This window comes from Barbatula barbatula, assembly GCF_947034865.1.
Source record: "Barbatula barbatula genome assembly, chromosome: 12".
NCBI lineage: Eukaryota > Metazoa > Chordata > Actinopteri > Cypriniformes > Nemacheilidae > Barbatula > Barbatula barbatula.
The window spans coordinates 5,476,798-5,492,912 of record NC_136775.1 but is presented as its reverse complement, the minus strand read 5'-3'; the positions used below and the strand labels follow the sequence as shown (position 1 = coordinate 5,492,912).

General features: G+C 39.3%; 1 protein-coding gene across 2 annotated transcripts in view; it reads right to left on the bottom strand.

The window, feature by feature from the left end:
• Positions 1–16,115, bottom strand: part of rbms3 (RNA binding motif, single stranded interacting protein) — a 156,325-nt gene that overhangs the window by 27,623 nt on the left and 112,587 nt on the right. For both annotated transcript variants that reach the window (XM_079470227.1, XM_079470226.1), the window contains 2 exons: positions 5,482–5,639; positions 4,382–4,461 (listed from right to left, as the gene is read on the bottom strand). In XM_079470227.1, the coding sequence (XP_079326353.1) occupies positions 4,382–4,461; positions 5,482–5,639 (238 nt within the window). The remainder of the gene's footprint in view (positions 1–4,381; positions 4,462–5,481; positions 5,640–16,115) is intronic.

Sequence of the window (16,115 nt, the reverse complement as noted above, 5' to 3'; positions counted from 1 at the left end):
AAACAGAATATGTCAGACAGAAGCCAGCTCAGCGCTCATTAATACATCCCAACAGTTCCAAAACCTTCCATGCCTCACCGCCAGCCCACCAAACCTGTACCTGAGATCCCCGGTATGACCTCACCGTTGGAACAAAACCTCCTCTTACACTAAACCCGGAACAGTCCAATAATAACAGTCACACCAGATCAACAGATTACTCTTGGATTTATCTTGGATTGGGCATGATATTCTACATTTCGTTTTAATGGCAAACGGTGGTATTTAAGAAGGGCGTTTACAGAAACTAAAGTCTCGGTGATGGAATAACCATTTAATGGCCAACCAAGAAAGAATGAGTAAGAATGCCCTTGTATTTTGTCTGTATGTCCTTACATTAATTCAATAACTATACTTTATCTCTACACTTAAGAAAGGGTTTGGGGAATTTGTACTTCGTTCGAGTAGTGAAATGAAATACTTGCTTTCCTCAAAGTGCTTCTCTTAAAAGACACACACTGATGCACACGCGCGCGCACACACACACACATCCTATTAAGAGTCCACAAGCCAACAAATCCTCAAAGTGTATCGCTATGTGGCAGCTTGATTTTCAGCCTCACGGGCATTAGAGAGCCGAGTGGAACAAAATTTGATGGGTCACCCCAATATACACACACACAAACACACGCATGCACGAATACACACATCAGCGTGGCCCTTCACACAGTGACAGGGCCTGTAATTTAGTCCCCCCTCCATCAGAACAGACAGTGGGGTGGAAGTACTCGTTCTCACACGCACTGTCAGAGGGCTTGTAAGCTGTTCAGTACAGGCTTACATTTTTCTTCACTCAATGCTAACACACACAAACTGAAATTTAACAAGTCACTTTACTAATCAGCCTGTAGGGAAACATACAGCACAGAATGGAATACTGTATCGCCTCTTTCTCTCATAATGTTTCAATTTCAAAGTACATTTTGGCAATGGCTGTCATGAATTACTGCCCTCCAAGATGATCCAAACCTGTATACATTTCTTTGTTCTGTTGAACACATATACAACATATATTTGAAAGAATGTTGACATTTCTGGGACATCATTGACTATCATAATAGGAAAAATGTAAATGGTAGTCAAAGGTGTTATAGAACACGTCACTTTCCTAAATACATCAAAACATCTCATTTTGTGTTCAATAGAACTAAAAAATATAATTTTCTTACTATGGTAGTCACGATGATTTTTTTGTCCTCCATAAATGTTGCACTGGTAAACATCTTGAAAAAAGGGTTAAAAAAACATGCCAGTCGATACAAAAAGATGCGTTTTAGAACTAGGTGTAGTTAAATAATTGACCATCACATCATAAAAAATGTGTCAAGAAAAGGAGAAAGAAACTCCAGCTCGACTACATGCAGTATACCCAGCTTAAGGCATTTCTAATTTGTCAGTTTTGGATAGAGAATGAAAGAATGGGAAAAGGGTTGAAAGCTTTTCTCAGTCATGTCTTAAAATTCGAGCAAAAGAGAAAGTGTGGCTTTATTAACGATGTTCTCTCTCTATTTCACCTTCAATCATCTAAAATTATCCCAAATTGACTCCATATGTGCGTGTATGTGCTGTTATGACATCATATCCACAGCGTGATTCCTGTGCCAGTTCCACAAATATATTTCTTAGAGCCCTTTGATTATAAACAGGGTGACATTGGGGGTCACGAATTGGCTGGTTAGCATAACCCCTTCAGCCCTTATTCGTACACGATGGAATTACGCCCTTACGATGGTGAAATGCATGATTATCCATTGAAAAGTAGCTATAAAGCTCGCAAGGTTTTGACCAGTGCCCAATTTTTATTGGAGAGCTCTTTAAACCATTAAACACCCGCCGTTTTGCATACTTCACTTCGCTAGCCAAGCGACTGTCATTAAAATGGAAAGATGAAGAAATAAAATAAACAGAATCAAGGTGAGGTCAAACTGACAATCAATTTAGCCCGAAACACATCCACGAAGAACAGACGGAGCCCACAAGCTTCAGATGGAGATCAGCAGAACATAAAGAGAACCGGACGTCCCGTGACAATGAGCGTATCCGTGATAGAGAGGTCACGGCACTACACGGTCGTCATCATTATCTAGTCTAGCATCAGCATGTTGCCTAAGAGCCTGTGTAATTGCGAAAGGGGGACGGGCAGGTCTGATGGGCCCACCGTGGCCTGTTAGAAAAGCCTGAGTAAGCTGGATCAGGACAACATGCGTGCGAAAGCACACCTACAGCAGATGGAAGAGAGACCGGAACTGACAAACAAAGAGGAATAGTGAGGAGAGAGACAGAGCGGCATATGTTTACTGTATGTGTTAGCAAGTGGTTTATGCTCTTATATGCACTTCGTTCATCATATATTCAGTCAAATGTCCCCAGCATGTATTCACCCTTACAAAAAAAGAAGTAATTTATGATCATTACATTAAGTGTATTAAAGTAAACAACGTTTAAGTATGCTTAAAGTGTAACAGTAGTACACTAGCGTACACTACTGGTTTACTTTACTATACGTAAACTTGTACTTTATATATACTGATATTACTAGTTTTATACAGCGAGTATATTTGTACGTTTTCTTTAAGTGAACCCAACATCATACGTATAGTGTATTTATATTGATATATTTACATCACATTTTTCCTAAAGAAACTTGAACATGCATGTTTCTAAGACAGTTAAAGTGATGTGAGTGAGTACGAGAGATCTCTGTTGTAAAAGGATACAGCTGATCTCTCCAAGGCTTGATGTTTTAATAATGATACACCTGTTTGAGAGTATCTGATGATATGAACTACAACGAGATTCTACAGAGATGCTCATTGAACAAAACAGTTATTCCACAGCCACTGTATGAAGGAGAGGATCACATGATCCACGTGCTAGATAGTGAGAGAGAGACAGGAGAGAAAATCGATGAGCTGCTATTCTGAGCTTTAAACCTGGATATCAATGCGTGCGTGGCTCCATTTCAAGGCCGAATGAATTATGGGAAAGCTGGCATGCAGAAACTGTAGAAATATTCTGACTTCAGTGTGCATAATATCATCTCACTCTCTCAAAACATCATTTTCAAGCATCAATGCAAGTCTCTTTCACTGAAGATTTACTCTCCCTTTATGATGACCTTATATGCTTGACCAGATGTGGTCCTCCACACACACAGGTTATGAATAGAGGAAGTTGAGGGTAGAGAAGTTGGCCCATAGTTTGTTAGCAGTGAAGGAAAGAGAGAGGGAGACAAGGAAACGAAAGAGAGAGCGAGAGAGAGAGGTGGAGATGAAGTCATCCATCATTGCTCTGTCTTAAGGTCTGACGCGCACGCTACACCCCACAAATCACACAGCAACTGCCAAGAGTTGCAGGCTGCCCTCTCCAATCTCTCTCTTCCCTTCTTCCTCTCTCTCTCTCTCTCTCTCTCTCTCTCTTCTGTCACTCGCTTTAACACCCCCCCAAGCCCTCCGCCTGTCTCTTTCAAACACAAAACAGACAGATACACACACAAACACGTACTGCTCAGAAAGAACTTTCTTTTTAGCAAACCCTCAAACCTCTTCAGCCACGTTTCTCTTTCCTTCTCTGTCTCTGAGGCGAACAAGCTATACAATAAACAACAAACGTATTGCTGAATAAAAGATCCCACGCTTTGCAGAAGCACGCCATTAAACAAGGCTGTTTACAGGGTTTTCGCGCGTCTGCGATATTAAGTGTTTGCAATTGTTAAAGGCAACATGAATCAAAATGGACCCTGTTTACTTTTGCAATAAACGTCCCTGGTATCATTGCGCACAATTCATCACAGCACTTTATTCTACACTGCACTGTTTTAATAGTCTTTCATCAGAACGTAATAACTTTCTCCACCTTTGAAAGCAACTTTTCGGCTGACACAACCAAGGACAGGTGGGTGGGGAAAATAACGTTTCACAATCCAATCAAATGTTACTAGATAAAGTCCCACCAACCACCATTATAGTCCCACTGTGTCTTGTGTTTTACTCAGAAATGTGTCACATTATTTATTTCTGTCTTGGCCTATACATGTTTGCCAGTTTTATTTGCAGTGTCTGATATTGGAACTTAAAGCTTAATATTCATCTGTTCCTGTCAAACAATTCTGATCGGTTCATAAAGTATATAAAAGTAGGCGCTAGTCTATACTGGCTCACACTTAAAGCACAGACGACATTGAAACACAGTGGTTTAGTGTATAGAGGTTGACAACTTGACACCGTGTCCAGTTTAGGCGCAATGCGACAGTTTTCCAGCGGCAAGTGATTTTTCTGTCCGAACAGAAAGTGAAATGCGAAGTGCCTGGTTAGGACACGATGTCGGTGCTGTTGAATCTTACCTGGTACTCCTGGTGGAGTTTTGAGGAATTTTCCATTAAAATGCTGAATCACCACATCACATTTCTCAGTGGACTCCATCCTGTGACAGAATGAGAATGGGAAAGCGAATGTGAGGTAATAATCCGAAATTATATTTTCAGTCAGGACGCACATACAAGCTGCAGCTATATACGGTTGTCTCTCCTCTTAAAGGGACAGTTCACCAAAAATCTCAATTCTGTCATCACTTATTTAGTCGTCGCTGTTCTTCTGACACCTCGTATGTGATGAGATACGAGGTTTCAGAAGGACAACAGCGAAACGACTTTCTTCTGTGAAACACAAACTAGGATATTTTGAGAAATGTCTCCGTGAGTTTCGTGTCCATACAACGGAAGTCAATGGGGGCCAATGTTGTTTGATTACTATCATTCTTCAAAATATCTTCTTTTGTGTTACGCAGAACAAAAATTGCATACAGGTTTGGAATGACATCAGGGTGCGTAAAAGATAAAAGAACTTTCATTTTTGTGTGAAATATCCCCTTAATCCTATTCTGTAAACACATTTAAAAGGGAGTGCCTAAATTCGTTTCTGAAAATAATCCGACATGGTGGCCCTGGAGTAAAAAAGTAAGGATCCGCTGAGATCCAAACTTTGCTGTGTGTATAAAGCCAATGCAAACAAGGGTACACTTTGTATTTCAAGCCAATGCTTTACATGTTAATTTAGAGGATGAGGGATGGAGAGAGTGAGAGAAAAATAAAGAGTGGCAAGGGTGTTATATAGTGTCTCGGGCTGCTGGGAGACTTGATTTAGTCTGCACTCTCTGGAGTGGCTTCTATCCTCTGTGCGGCACCATTCAGCTCTGCTCACCCAATCATGGCTGAACGGCTAATTGCCTGGCTGGCACATTCATACACACACACGCACAGCCTCTGCTGGGATCTCTTACACAGCCAGTGACCCTGAAAACCAGCCAATCCACCCCACACGCGCCACACAAGGGGTAGGGGGGTCCGAAAACAAAGGCAGGAAAAACAGACACAAGGAAACTAAAAAGAAAAAATGTGTTTTTGTGTATCCTCTAGACAAGGACAGTATTGGTTGTCAAGGTTACCTGGCGAAGCCGACCCCTCGGCTGACCCCGTTGGCGTCTCGGAGTATCCGTGTGGAGATGACATGTCCGAAGGGCTTCAGCATGTTCTCCAGCTCTTGTTCATCCATTGATACCGGGAGGTTAGAGATGTACAAGTTAGTGGGGTCCTGCTCCTGTTGCTGTGGACAGAACACACAGAGTCAGACGTTAGAAAAGTCTTCGGTTAAGTCTGACTAGCTTCGCAGTCTACTTAGACCAAGAACAAGACAACGAATCGATTAGTAAAACACAATTTCAGCACACTATAATAATCTTAATTTCATTTTTGATGGAAGACGTTGTTTATTACAAAAAGCCCAGAAATGCCTTTCTCTCCACCTCAGCCCCGCACGTGCACCTGTTCAAATTTACATGGACACATCTGTGAGATTACAAGCCTCCCCTTTCATGTTCATTTTCCAGGGGCATTTTTCACTGAGATCTCCCATGCTGATTTTGTGATGGGGGGGATTAGAGACCCACGGGGAGGAGAGAAGAGAGCGAGAGCCGTTAAAAAAAAGCTGTGTAAATGAAGAACATGAGACGCCAGAGGCACCGAGCTGGAAACATCTCTTTTTTTTCTCGCTCAAGCACTGGTGGAATCCATTGTTGAGTTGATGGCCTCTTCTAGAGACACTGTGATGTGGCTAATGGGGGTCTGAGAGGATAGAACGCGGACGCGTTGGATGACGGTTGTTGAAGAGGTTTGTGTATGTGCATGAAGTCCAAAACAAGCGGCATCTTAGCACTTGCACGGAGAACATTGCTTTGAAACTCAAGATGAAATGTGGTACAGGAGGCCAAACCGAACCGTGGTACAATCGCAAATCAAACAGACAGATGGTACAGACCAGAGATCTATAACAGGGGGTCTGCAACATTCTGCCGGGCTGATGAAAGACACAAAGTAACAAATAAAAAAATACAATATTATAAAAATTAAAATAAATGATACATTAAATCAAATATTATTACTATTAAAATATAAATACAATATTAGTTTATATTTAAGCGTATATGTTCCATTGGTTTGATTTTCTGGGAATGCACATACGGATAAAACATTCAAATGCATTTTGCAAATGCATCACTAGAAATAAATTGAAAACCTCCAAAGCGTTGGTGGACTAGCAGATAATGCCGGCTACCTGCTGGCGAGTTCACGGGTTATCTGACACGCGGTGTGTCTGTGATGTGCGAATTTCGGCCCTGCAGGAGAACATCACTCCTTCATTAAGTAAAACTGATTAAAAGAGCAACTGTAGCAGTTTTATGACATCTTCTCACACACCAGATGTTCTAGCCGCTCTGGTTGCCTGGCTGAGATCCAGACGGGTTATTGAACCCCCCACGCAGGCAGTGATGTCATCAGCTGTGTGTAAGGGTCTGAACGTAAACGGCATTTAAAAAATGTCTATCACAGAGGGAAAAGACTTGCACATAAAACTTTATACGGATGAAGCTGGAAATTTTAAAAATAAAAATGCAAATAAGTAATAAAAGAACATCTTTAAAAATGTAATCATTTGATTTAGGGTAAATATTCAACACAGATGATGGTGAAGATAGTGTGGTTCAAAGTTTTACTCTAAAGTGAATTGTTACGGTAACGCCTCTTAAATTTGCATGTTTTTTCTGCGATAAAACAGAATGTGTATTTAGATGACAAATAAAAAGCCATGAGACGTTCTTATTTATTTTTGGTGAACTATCCATTTAAAGCGTTATGAAACAGAATCGTGCTAACAGAGTTGGCTGTGTCGCACATCATCGAAAACAATGTTAGCAACAGTACGTTATTATATCTTTGCGCTATTTTTGCCTTGTGGGTTTAAAATCCTCATCTGAAGGCTTTAGGAATTATAGCTCTTTAATATGAAGCTCCCCTTTTTTCAAGGGACCAAAAGAAAATTTGACAGTTGAATCAAAAGCTGTTTTATTCACAGGTATGGGGTTTCCCTTGAACAAATTCTTCATAAATGAAGCATGTTAAAGGTCGGGAGTTGATCCTAGGTGTGGTGTTTGCGTTTAGAAGTTGTTGCTGTGAACCCAAATCATGGGGTTTAGGGAGATCTCCATGCAAGTGAAACAGACCATAGTTACATTTAAAAAACACAACTAATCCATCAGAAAGATGGCAGGAACATTAAGAGCGGCCAAATCAACAATTTGGTTCATTCTGAGAAAAAATCTCCCTGATGATCACCCGTGATGTGGGTTCACATCTTCCAAATGCAAACACCGCACATAGAATCAACTCCAGACCTTTAACATGCTTCATTTATGAAGCAAACTCGTCATGGATGCGAGTGAGGCCGGAACAGTAGCACACTGTGTTTTACTCAGGAAAGCTTTTAGAAATGGAGACAAGTTGACTTTTGGACTCGCTCATGAAGGAAGTCTGTGTTAGGAATGCGGTATAAGTATTGGAAGATGTGGAATCGGATCACTTTTTCTCGTGCCCCGGCGACTCCCTAACTCTTCTTCTCACACCGTTCATACCCGCTTTAGTTGCATTTTTCAAAACGACTGTGAGGTAGACTGTAGTTGAAAAGGGGAGGTTTCATGACCCTTTAATGTTTATTACTCTGATATATGGAGAGGAATGCTGGACCAGTGAGGACTTCTGCCACATTCTTGGCTTGTGTACACATACTGTACATCTATCTTATGAGTGGCAGGAAGAAAAAACCTTTCCAACTAGGATGACAATAAGTTCACCAACCTCATGGTCCACCTTATACAAGAATTACATTCACATTAGGGCCTAAAGTGATCGTTTTTCTTCATTTCATTATAATAATGTCATTACAAGCAAAAGATGATATTTTAAAGAATGTTGGTAACCAAACAACACCGAGCCCCCATTGATTCCATTGTATGGACATGATCTTCTCTTGTGATCCACATGAATGACATAGGGTTGAGTGTATGTTGACCGAATTTTGTATTATCTGGTGAACTATGCCTTGTAGATGCTGACTCTTAGTGAAATAGGGGTCAAAACACAATTTCAACCTGAACCGCAAGCTCCTTCCCGGCCGGTTCCCCCAAACAGTAAAACATCAATTTAATCGTATTTGTGGCGAAGCCTCAGAAATACAAAAGAATATGAGCTCAGTGAATATATTTCATAAATGTGTCACTCTTGTCAACTGCGAGAGCTGGGAAAGAGTGGCAGGCCGAGGCATTATTCCTGTGATGTGGATGAGAAAATACATTTTGAATCTCAATATAAAACCGAGGGGCTGATTTTCTAAAGGACTGACGTTGTGAGATGTATGAATGATTTATGAATATGAAATGAAAACACCGGCCTTTCCTTCAGGCTTCCGAACGAGACTGAAAACAGGCCGAGCCGCGCGTGTGATATAAACCTTGTAGAAGGATCAGCGCGCTTCTAAAATTCTTTAGCATGAGGAACGTGACAATGTTTCGTCCCTCAGGTTCTGTTTGGAAACTTTAGATGAACATATGTATGTGGATTTCCATCATAACCGGAGGACCCAACATCTCTATCTATTCTGATGTAGATGCAAGGGAAAACACAATGGTAAATGCAAATAATAAAATTAACTATAAGTATGATAGTATGTAGTTGAAGGGACACTTCACCCCCCCCAAAAAAAGTCCTGGCATCATTCACTCACCCTTGGGTTGTTCTAAATCTGTTTACATTTCTTTGTTCTGATGAACACAGAGAAAGAAATTTGGAAGAATGTTTGTAACCAAACAGTTCTTGGCCAACTTTTACTGTTCCTTTTCGGCATTCTCCATTCTACAGTCTTCATTTGTTTTAAACAGAGAAAATACATTTACAAAGGAATTTTTCCTAGTCAATAGTTTATTTTAGTATGTAGCATTTTACATTTTTGCATAATTCTTTTTATAAATTTTGGATACAGTATACAGTAACCGATGGTTCATGTCAGTGGCATTGGTCTAAGAGATGATAAACAGAGAGACTTCCAAACTGATCAAATTAATCTCTTTGGATTCTACCTTTCAAGTCCAAAATAGGAACCTTTACTGGTTACGCATGATGAGCGAAAACTAATTAAATCCAGAGAGAGCAAAAGAGAGAGAGAGAGAGAGAGAGAGAGAGCATAATGTGTGTCTGCTCACGCAAGAACAATTAGGGGTAACGCATCAAACGCCTTGTCAGGAACTGACTGATTCTATACGCCATAAACAGACAAACACACACACACAACCTATCTCTGTTCATATATGTTCTGTCAATGTCACGATATTGAGTTTATAATATACAAATACTCCATATACCATACATTTATAATATACAATGATCAGAACATTGGAATGGCTTCTTTTAAGATTCAGAAGCAACCGTTTGGTATAGAAACAAATAAATAAAGTTTCTTCCACATATGTTTATCTGTACGCATCAGAACAAAGACATTTTACAGATTTGGGACAATTTGGGGGGCGGCAAATGAAGACAGATTTTTCATTTTTGGGTAAACTGCCCCTTTAAGTGTGCCCTTATATTAAATAAAACATGACATAAAGATCACTCAAACATTAGTAGTAAAATAAATGTTAAATGAATAAGACTACAACTAATGATCTAAAATGATTGTTTACCATTTTCACTATGATTATACAAACAAACTCATTTACAAATCTGAGAAAAGCAAATGCGCTTTTCTGTATGTCATGAACAAACACAAAAGAGATATTAATCCTCATCATAACCGAGACACAAAAAGTAAACAAGTTTATCGTCACCACAGGAACTAAAGAAAAGCAGATTTCCGTATTACACAGAGCAGCAAAGTTCATCCTGTTCTCACTGTTGCACTTCTTTCCCAGAATTGAGCAACGGGAATTTCAGTAAAGCATCTGTGAATGTCATAGCAATCGGCGTCTCACCTAGACCTCTGCGTCTTGCTTTGAGATGTCAGGATGGTCGGAACTCTGTTTCATCCTTTCAAACAAAAAGAGGACGTGACTTTTTAGCAGCTCTTAAAAGACAGGCCTTGTGATGGCTCTTTAAATAGATTTTTAAATACCTCATGAACACAATGTTAATATTAACCACTTGAAGCCCACGAGTCTCGTTACGGACAGACCCTATCTACAAGAGATGCAAATTCGAGGATGAAGTCCTTGCGTGCAACCGCAACATACTATGAGATGTTCTGCAGAAGCTTTCGGTTCACTCCTTGTGTTGCTTACAGGGCTGTGCTTAGAATGGCCCGTGGTGCTGGAGCAATAGTTCAGCATTCCAGAGAGAGCACAGAGATTAAACTGGGTTGGGTAAGCTCGCACACATTCCTATTGCCTGCATTACAGCCAGAAGTAACAGGCCGGCCAGCAGAGCCGTGCTCAGCTGATTAGCCTGTAGGGACAGTGTGCTCTAGTTGGAGCTCTGCCAGTGAAGGCCAAAAGGAGGGTTGGGAAAGAATAGAAGGCTGGAAGGTCCATTAGGATGTTCAATAGATGGTTATTTAAAAACGAATGATAAAATCGATATCATCTTTTGATTAACATTGCGAGACCATATAAAGATTCACCAGAGGGCTCTGGCACTAAATAAGTCCGGTGATAAATTTACGGTGTGATTTTCTCTCTTGTTATGAAATGACATGTTAACATAATATCATGTTAGGGTATAACACGGCGCTTTATAAAACATGAAAAATAGTACATCTATAAATGTCATAATATTAAAATAAGAATATAAATAAGAATAACAACATAAATATATAGAATAACTGTGGCGTGCAAGGCGCGAGGCCGGTCACGCTCACCTCAATAACATTTATAGAAAATACATTAAATTAAATGGAATAAATATGAAGACTTATGATTATTTTAACAGGCTCCGATCTTTATTTATAAAAATTGTTGTTAAAGAGGATGTATTCATTGCCATTAAAGTGAAATCACTGCACCTGGTAAAATTGAAATAAAATGAAATAAACAATATATAATAAAATTGAATAAATTATTAATATTTTACATTTTAATGAATAATTTCCCACTTAAATAAATAAGCAATGTGTGCGTTTTTATTACACTCGTATTTAACTGAAAAATAATATAGTCAAATATAGTTGGTATTATTTATAATTATTATAATTGTTGTGTGTTGCTATGATAATAATAATTTGTGTTTAAGCTAAATCTTCCATAATTCAGTTTTGATCTGTGATGACAAAACTTTATTGAATCATTTTAGCCTACTAAGAAAACAGTGTTAACTTATCCAGTGCTAGATCAGTACTAGAGAAACATTTCTGATAATCTGAGCACAGTCGATGAGTTATGCAACTTAATTAAGTGTGCTACCCACAATACACTGTCAGCTGCTGAATTAATGAGGGAACTTCTTTTGCAATGTTGGTTTAAAAAATGGGCAAAAAGAGTTATGTTCCTCATCAGTGTATTGCTCTTTTGAGAGATGGAGGCTTTTTTCACTCACAAATATGTACGACTTCCTTTAAAATGGAAAAAAACTAGATCCAACTTGGATGGCCTTGCTCTACAACAATGATGGCAGTTTAATTGTGCAAACCACAGTATCATCTGTAACAGAGGAGAAGACTCTGGGATTCTGGGGCCTCAATTTCAAATGATTTCCCATCTGCCTTTTGTAGATTCTCACATCAATTATACAAATGTCTAGCTTAAACTATGCGTTTACAAATTTAGTATTTGCAAATAAAGGACACTGGAGACACACAGTGGCACCTTGTTTTTGTAGTATGACTGTTCTACCACTAGATTTGCATGTTCAGGGGTGTGCTTCCATTTACACACAATTCTACATATAAGTACAAGTTGGTAGATCCCAGACTTTGTGTGAAACTGTTCTTACGCACTCACTACGCACACATTACACATTTGTACGCACCGTTGATAAATGAGGCCCCAGAAACGTGTCAAATGACCGCCATCCTATAGCAGTCTGCTCCCTGCACTTCATTCTCCAGCCAATCACATTAATTGGTGGAGCCGAGTGGCAGGCCTCCGTCACCATTGGGTGGTTAACAGGGCTGGTAAAAGATGAAACCGTACTAATGCTACAGATTGCTGGTAAATTGATGCCTGGAGTCTTAATTGGAGTTGCCATCAACAGCTGTTGCAATTTGAAGTTAATCACCGCATCAGGGCTGCCGCTCCTCGCTTTAAGAGGAAGGAGAATAAATGGGCAGCAGCAATAATTGCAATAGCAAGTGGAATATTACAAGGTTTTACTGAGAAAAAGGGGCATTGGAGTGGATTCTGGGAGGGCAAAATATCAAAACACCCCTCCTGTTCAATGTTAATCTTGTCCATTAAAGCGACAGTTCATCCAAAAATGCTTGTAAGAATGCAAACATTTCGAGACCACAAATGATATATCATAGGAAAATGACAATGGTTGTCAAAAGTGCCCCCGTACTGTTTGCTTTCCTACATTCTTCAAAATATCTTCTGCGTTTAACAGAACAAAGACATTTACGGAGAATTTAGGTTGTCAAAAGTGGCCGAGAGCTGTTTGGTTACAAGCATTCTTCCAAATATCTTTCTCCGCATTCATCACAACAAATACATTTATACAGATTTGGAACAACTTGAGGGTCAGCAAATGAAAATGTTGGGTGAACTGTTCCTTTAAGTTATTAACGAAACTTATCTCTACAAAGGATTTTGTTACACTGTGTTACTTTTATTGGTAACAAATAAACAAAGTTGAGTTCAATTTACCTAATAAATTGAGTTCAATAACGTAATTTGAGTTCAAAGTACATTACAACAAGTACATAAAGTAACCTGCAATTCAGAGATGGTGATAAGCAAAATATGGAGCTTTAAAATGGTCAATATTAATTAAAAAAATATTTAATTGAGCAGAATTAATTAAAGCGATGAAAAAAGCATAACACTGCAATATGTAAAGATAATGTTTTTAGCCTGAAGAAAATGCATAAAGTATTTATATATTTATATCTGAAAAGCAGGTTCATTAGCTCAGAAAAATGCATTCTATACAGTATATATGACATAAATCCAATATACACATCACGCGCAGTAGGCATCTTTTCTTTGCATTAGTTTTATTATTCCATCCTTTTTTTCATCTCACTTTCTATGGCTGTCCTTAGATCACTTCATAGGGAGGACGTAATATTTTGCACACTGAATTATGTTTTTAACTAACACTCTACGACCTACATAGACAATAAAACGAATGGATGGGGGAACTTGAAGTGCTAGTCAAATTCACACCGTGTGTGTGTGTGTGTGTGGTTAAGGTCTTGTTCCTGAAACTACAAAGGTGCTGAGACACTCAATGGCTGCATTGCAGACGCAGCTGAATCCCAGAATAAATACCGCAGCTCTCTTGCAGCAGCGTGATGATGGTTGCAGAGGGATAGCATGCTTTCCAGCCCGCTGCATGTTCCTGCTGGCTTTTCCGTTCCTGTTCCCTTTTTCTCGAAGGTCCCTCTACAGCTAAATGACCACCATTAAGATTAGCAGCCCATGACCTGAAAACATGTGTACGACTCAATGTCTGTACAATCACCCTCAACCATTTATATAGTAAGTCACAGTGTCCCTCTCTTTCACACTCACTGCAGCGCTCTGAAGCATGTGGCACTCCTCCCCGTGGCATACATCCATCACTCTCATTTTTCAACAATGTTTACTGGGAGCCAAATGAATTTATGATGCATTACCTTGTTAAAGGGGCCCGACCAGAGGGGCTGCATTTGTTGTTTGTTGGACTGGCTGTGGGTTTGTGCTCGTCTCCGTAATCGGAGTGAATTTGTGCATGTAAATTAAGCAAGACGTATTTTGAAACGATTGTGTTTTGTGTGCATTTGTGCGTTTAACCTGTTTCACAAAAATATTAGTTAACAATTCAAAGTGTAACGTGTGTGTGTGTTTGTAGTAATAGATTTAGCCCAGAGTAATCCATCAAAGAGCTGTAGTGGCCGATCCAGAGCAGCGCTGTCAGTCATGGGGTAAAGCAGTGAATTATGGGTAGCAACAAACATAGGCTGCCAGCAAAGCACGAATCAATCTCAAAGACCTCAATCTCGAGTAAACAAAACAAAATAAGCAAAACAAAGAAACGAGAAGAGAGAATAGTCAGAGGCGTGAGATATGACAACTTGATGTTCGCTGTATTTCAAGCTGGATGCATGTAATTGTTTACAATCTGATTGGAAGTTATTGAATTTGTTCACATGCACAACAATATTCTGATAGCTTCTAAAAAGAAGCTCATGCCTTTCTGGAGCTCAACTGATGGCGCATTGCCAAAGTCATGGCTGTGGTGCCCAAGGAACATGCTGAAAAATTGAAAGCTTAAATGCACTGTAACTCCCAGGACAGTGAACAAATATTTAATGAATGGAAACAGACGTGTCCAAATTGAGTAAACCACAGTAAAGTGTTAAAATGTTGCGTGAAAATGGGCAGAAATCAAATCAACGTGTGCTGATCACAAGTGTATATGGTAGTAAGAATATAACATTATACAAGTATATTTTTCTCAATATAGCATGGTTTAAACTTCTTTTTTATTCTTTGCGGACCCTCGTGTCAATCCACAAAAGAAGATTTTTTGAAGAATGTTGGTAACCAAACAGCATTGGCCCCCATTGTATGTGCACATTTCTCGAAATATCTTATTTTGTGTTCCACTGAAGAAAAAGTCATACACAGGTTTTGAATGACTTGAAAGTGATTAAATAATAGTCGATCTTTTATAATTTCTTTGTGAAAAGCTTTTTGAGGTCTCTTCATGGATGTAAATGGACTTGATGGTTATTGGATCAACTATCATAAAGAACATGTTCTACGTTATGCACACAATACAGTATGTTTGACCCCATAAATTGAACCACAACCATGGACAAGGCTTGGCATTAAAAATATGTCCTAAATGTTCCCAGATAAACACAAAAGACAGTCAGAAAGAGAGCGAGAGGGAGAGAGAGAGAAGCAGAAATCATTTTGACAGCTCTGGGTGAGGGACTGCATCAGAAAGCGGCTTTGCAACAGCATCTTGGCGAACAGATGTGGGAACATTTAAAAAACGAGACCCTGGGAGGCAGTTTGTTTGATGTATTACTAGGACACTGGCAAAAAAGCCATGCTTGTTCAGGAGATCTAAATGAAAGGATTTCCTAAAGCGAATCATTGCTTTTTCTTAAAGAACGGATTATATTTTGGAATTTTGCTATTGAGTTTTTTCTATTTTCCCAGGTTCTTATGTTCAAATTGAGCAGAGGCACTGTGGGTAAAGAGAGAATTGTGTGTGGGGGGTCAGGCTTTGCCTATAGGGGGACCTAATACCCAAAGGGCTAGAAAACCTGAAATCACCTCTATTGTGAGGACCACAATAGCCAACAGCCCCCCCACAAAAAACTACTTTAAATTCATACTATAAATGGCTTTAATGAAAATATAAAACTGCAGAAAGGATGCTAGGATGGTTAAGGTTGGGATCAGGGTTACGGAACTGAAAATATCATTAGCTCAGGATAATAATAACAGAAGTCAATGGAAACCCACCACAATATTAGAAAATAAATGTGTAATGGTATACGCTTATAATAACCAGAAAAAATAGTTCCCAAGCTTCTGGCATATTC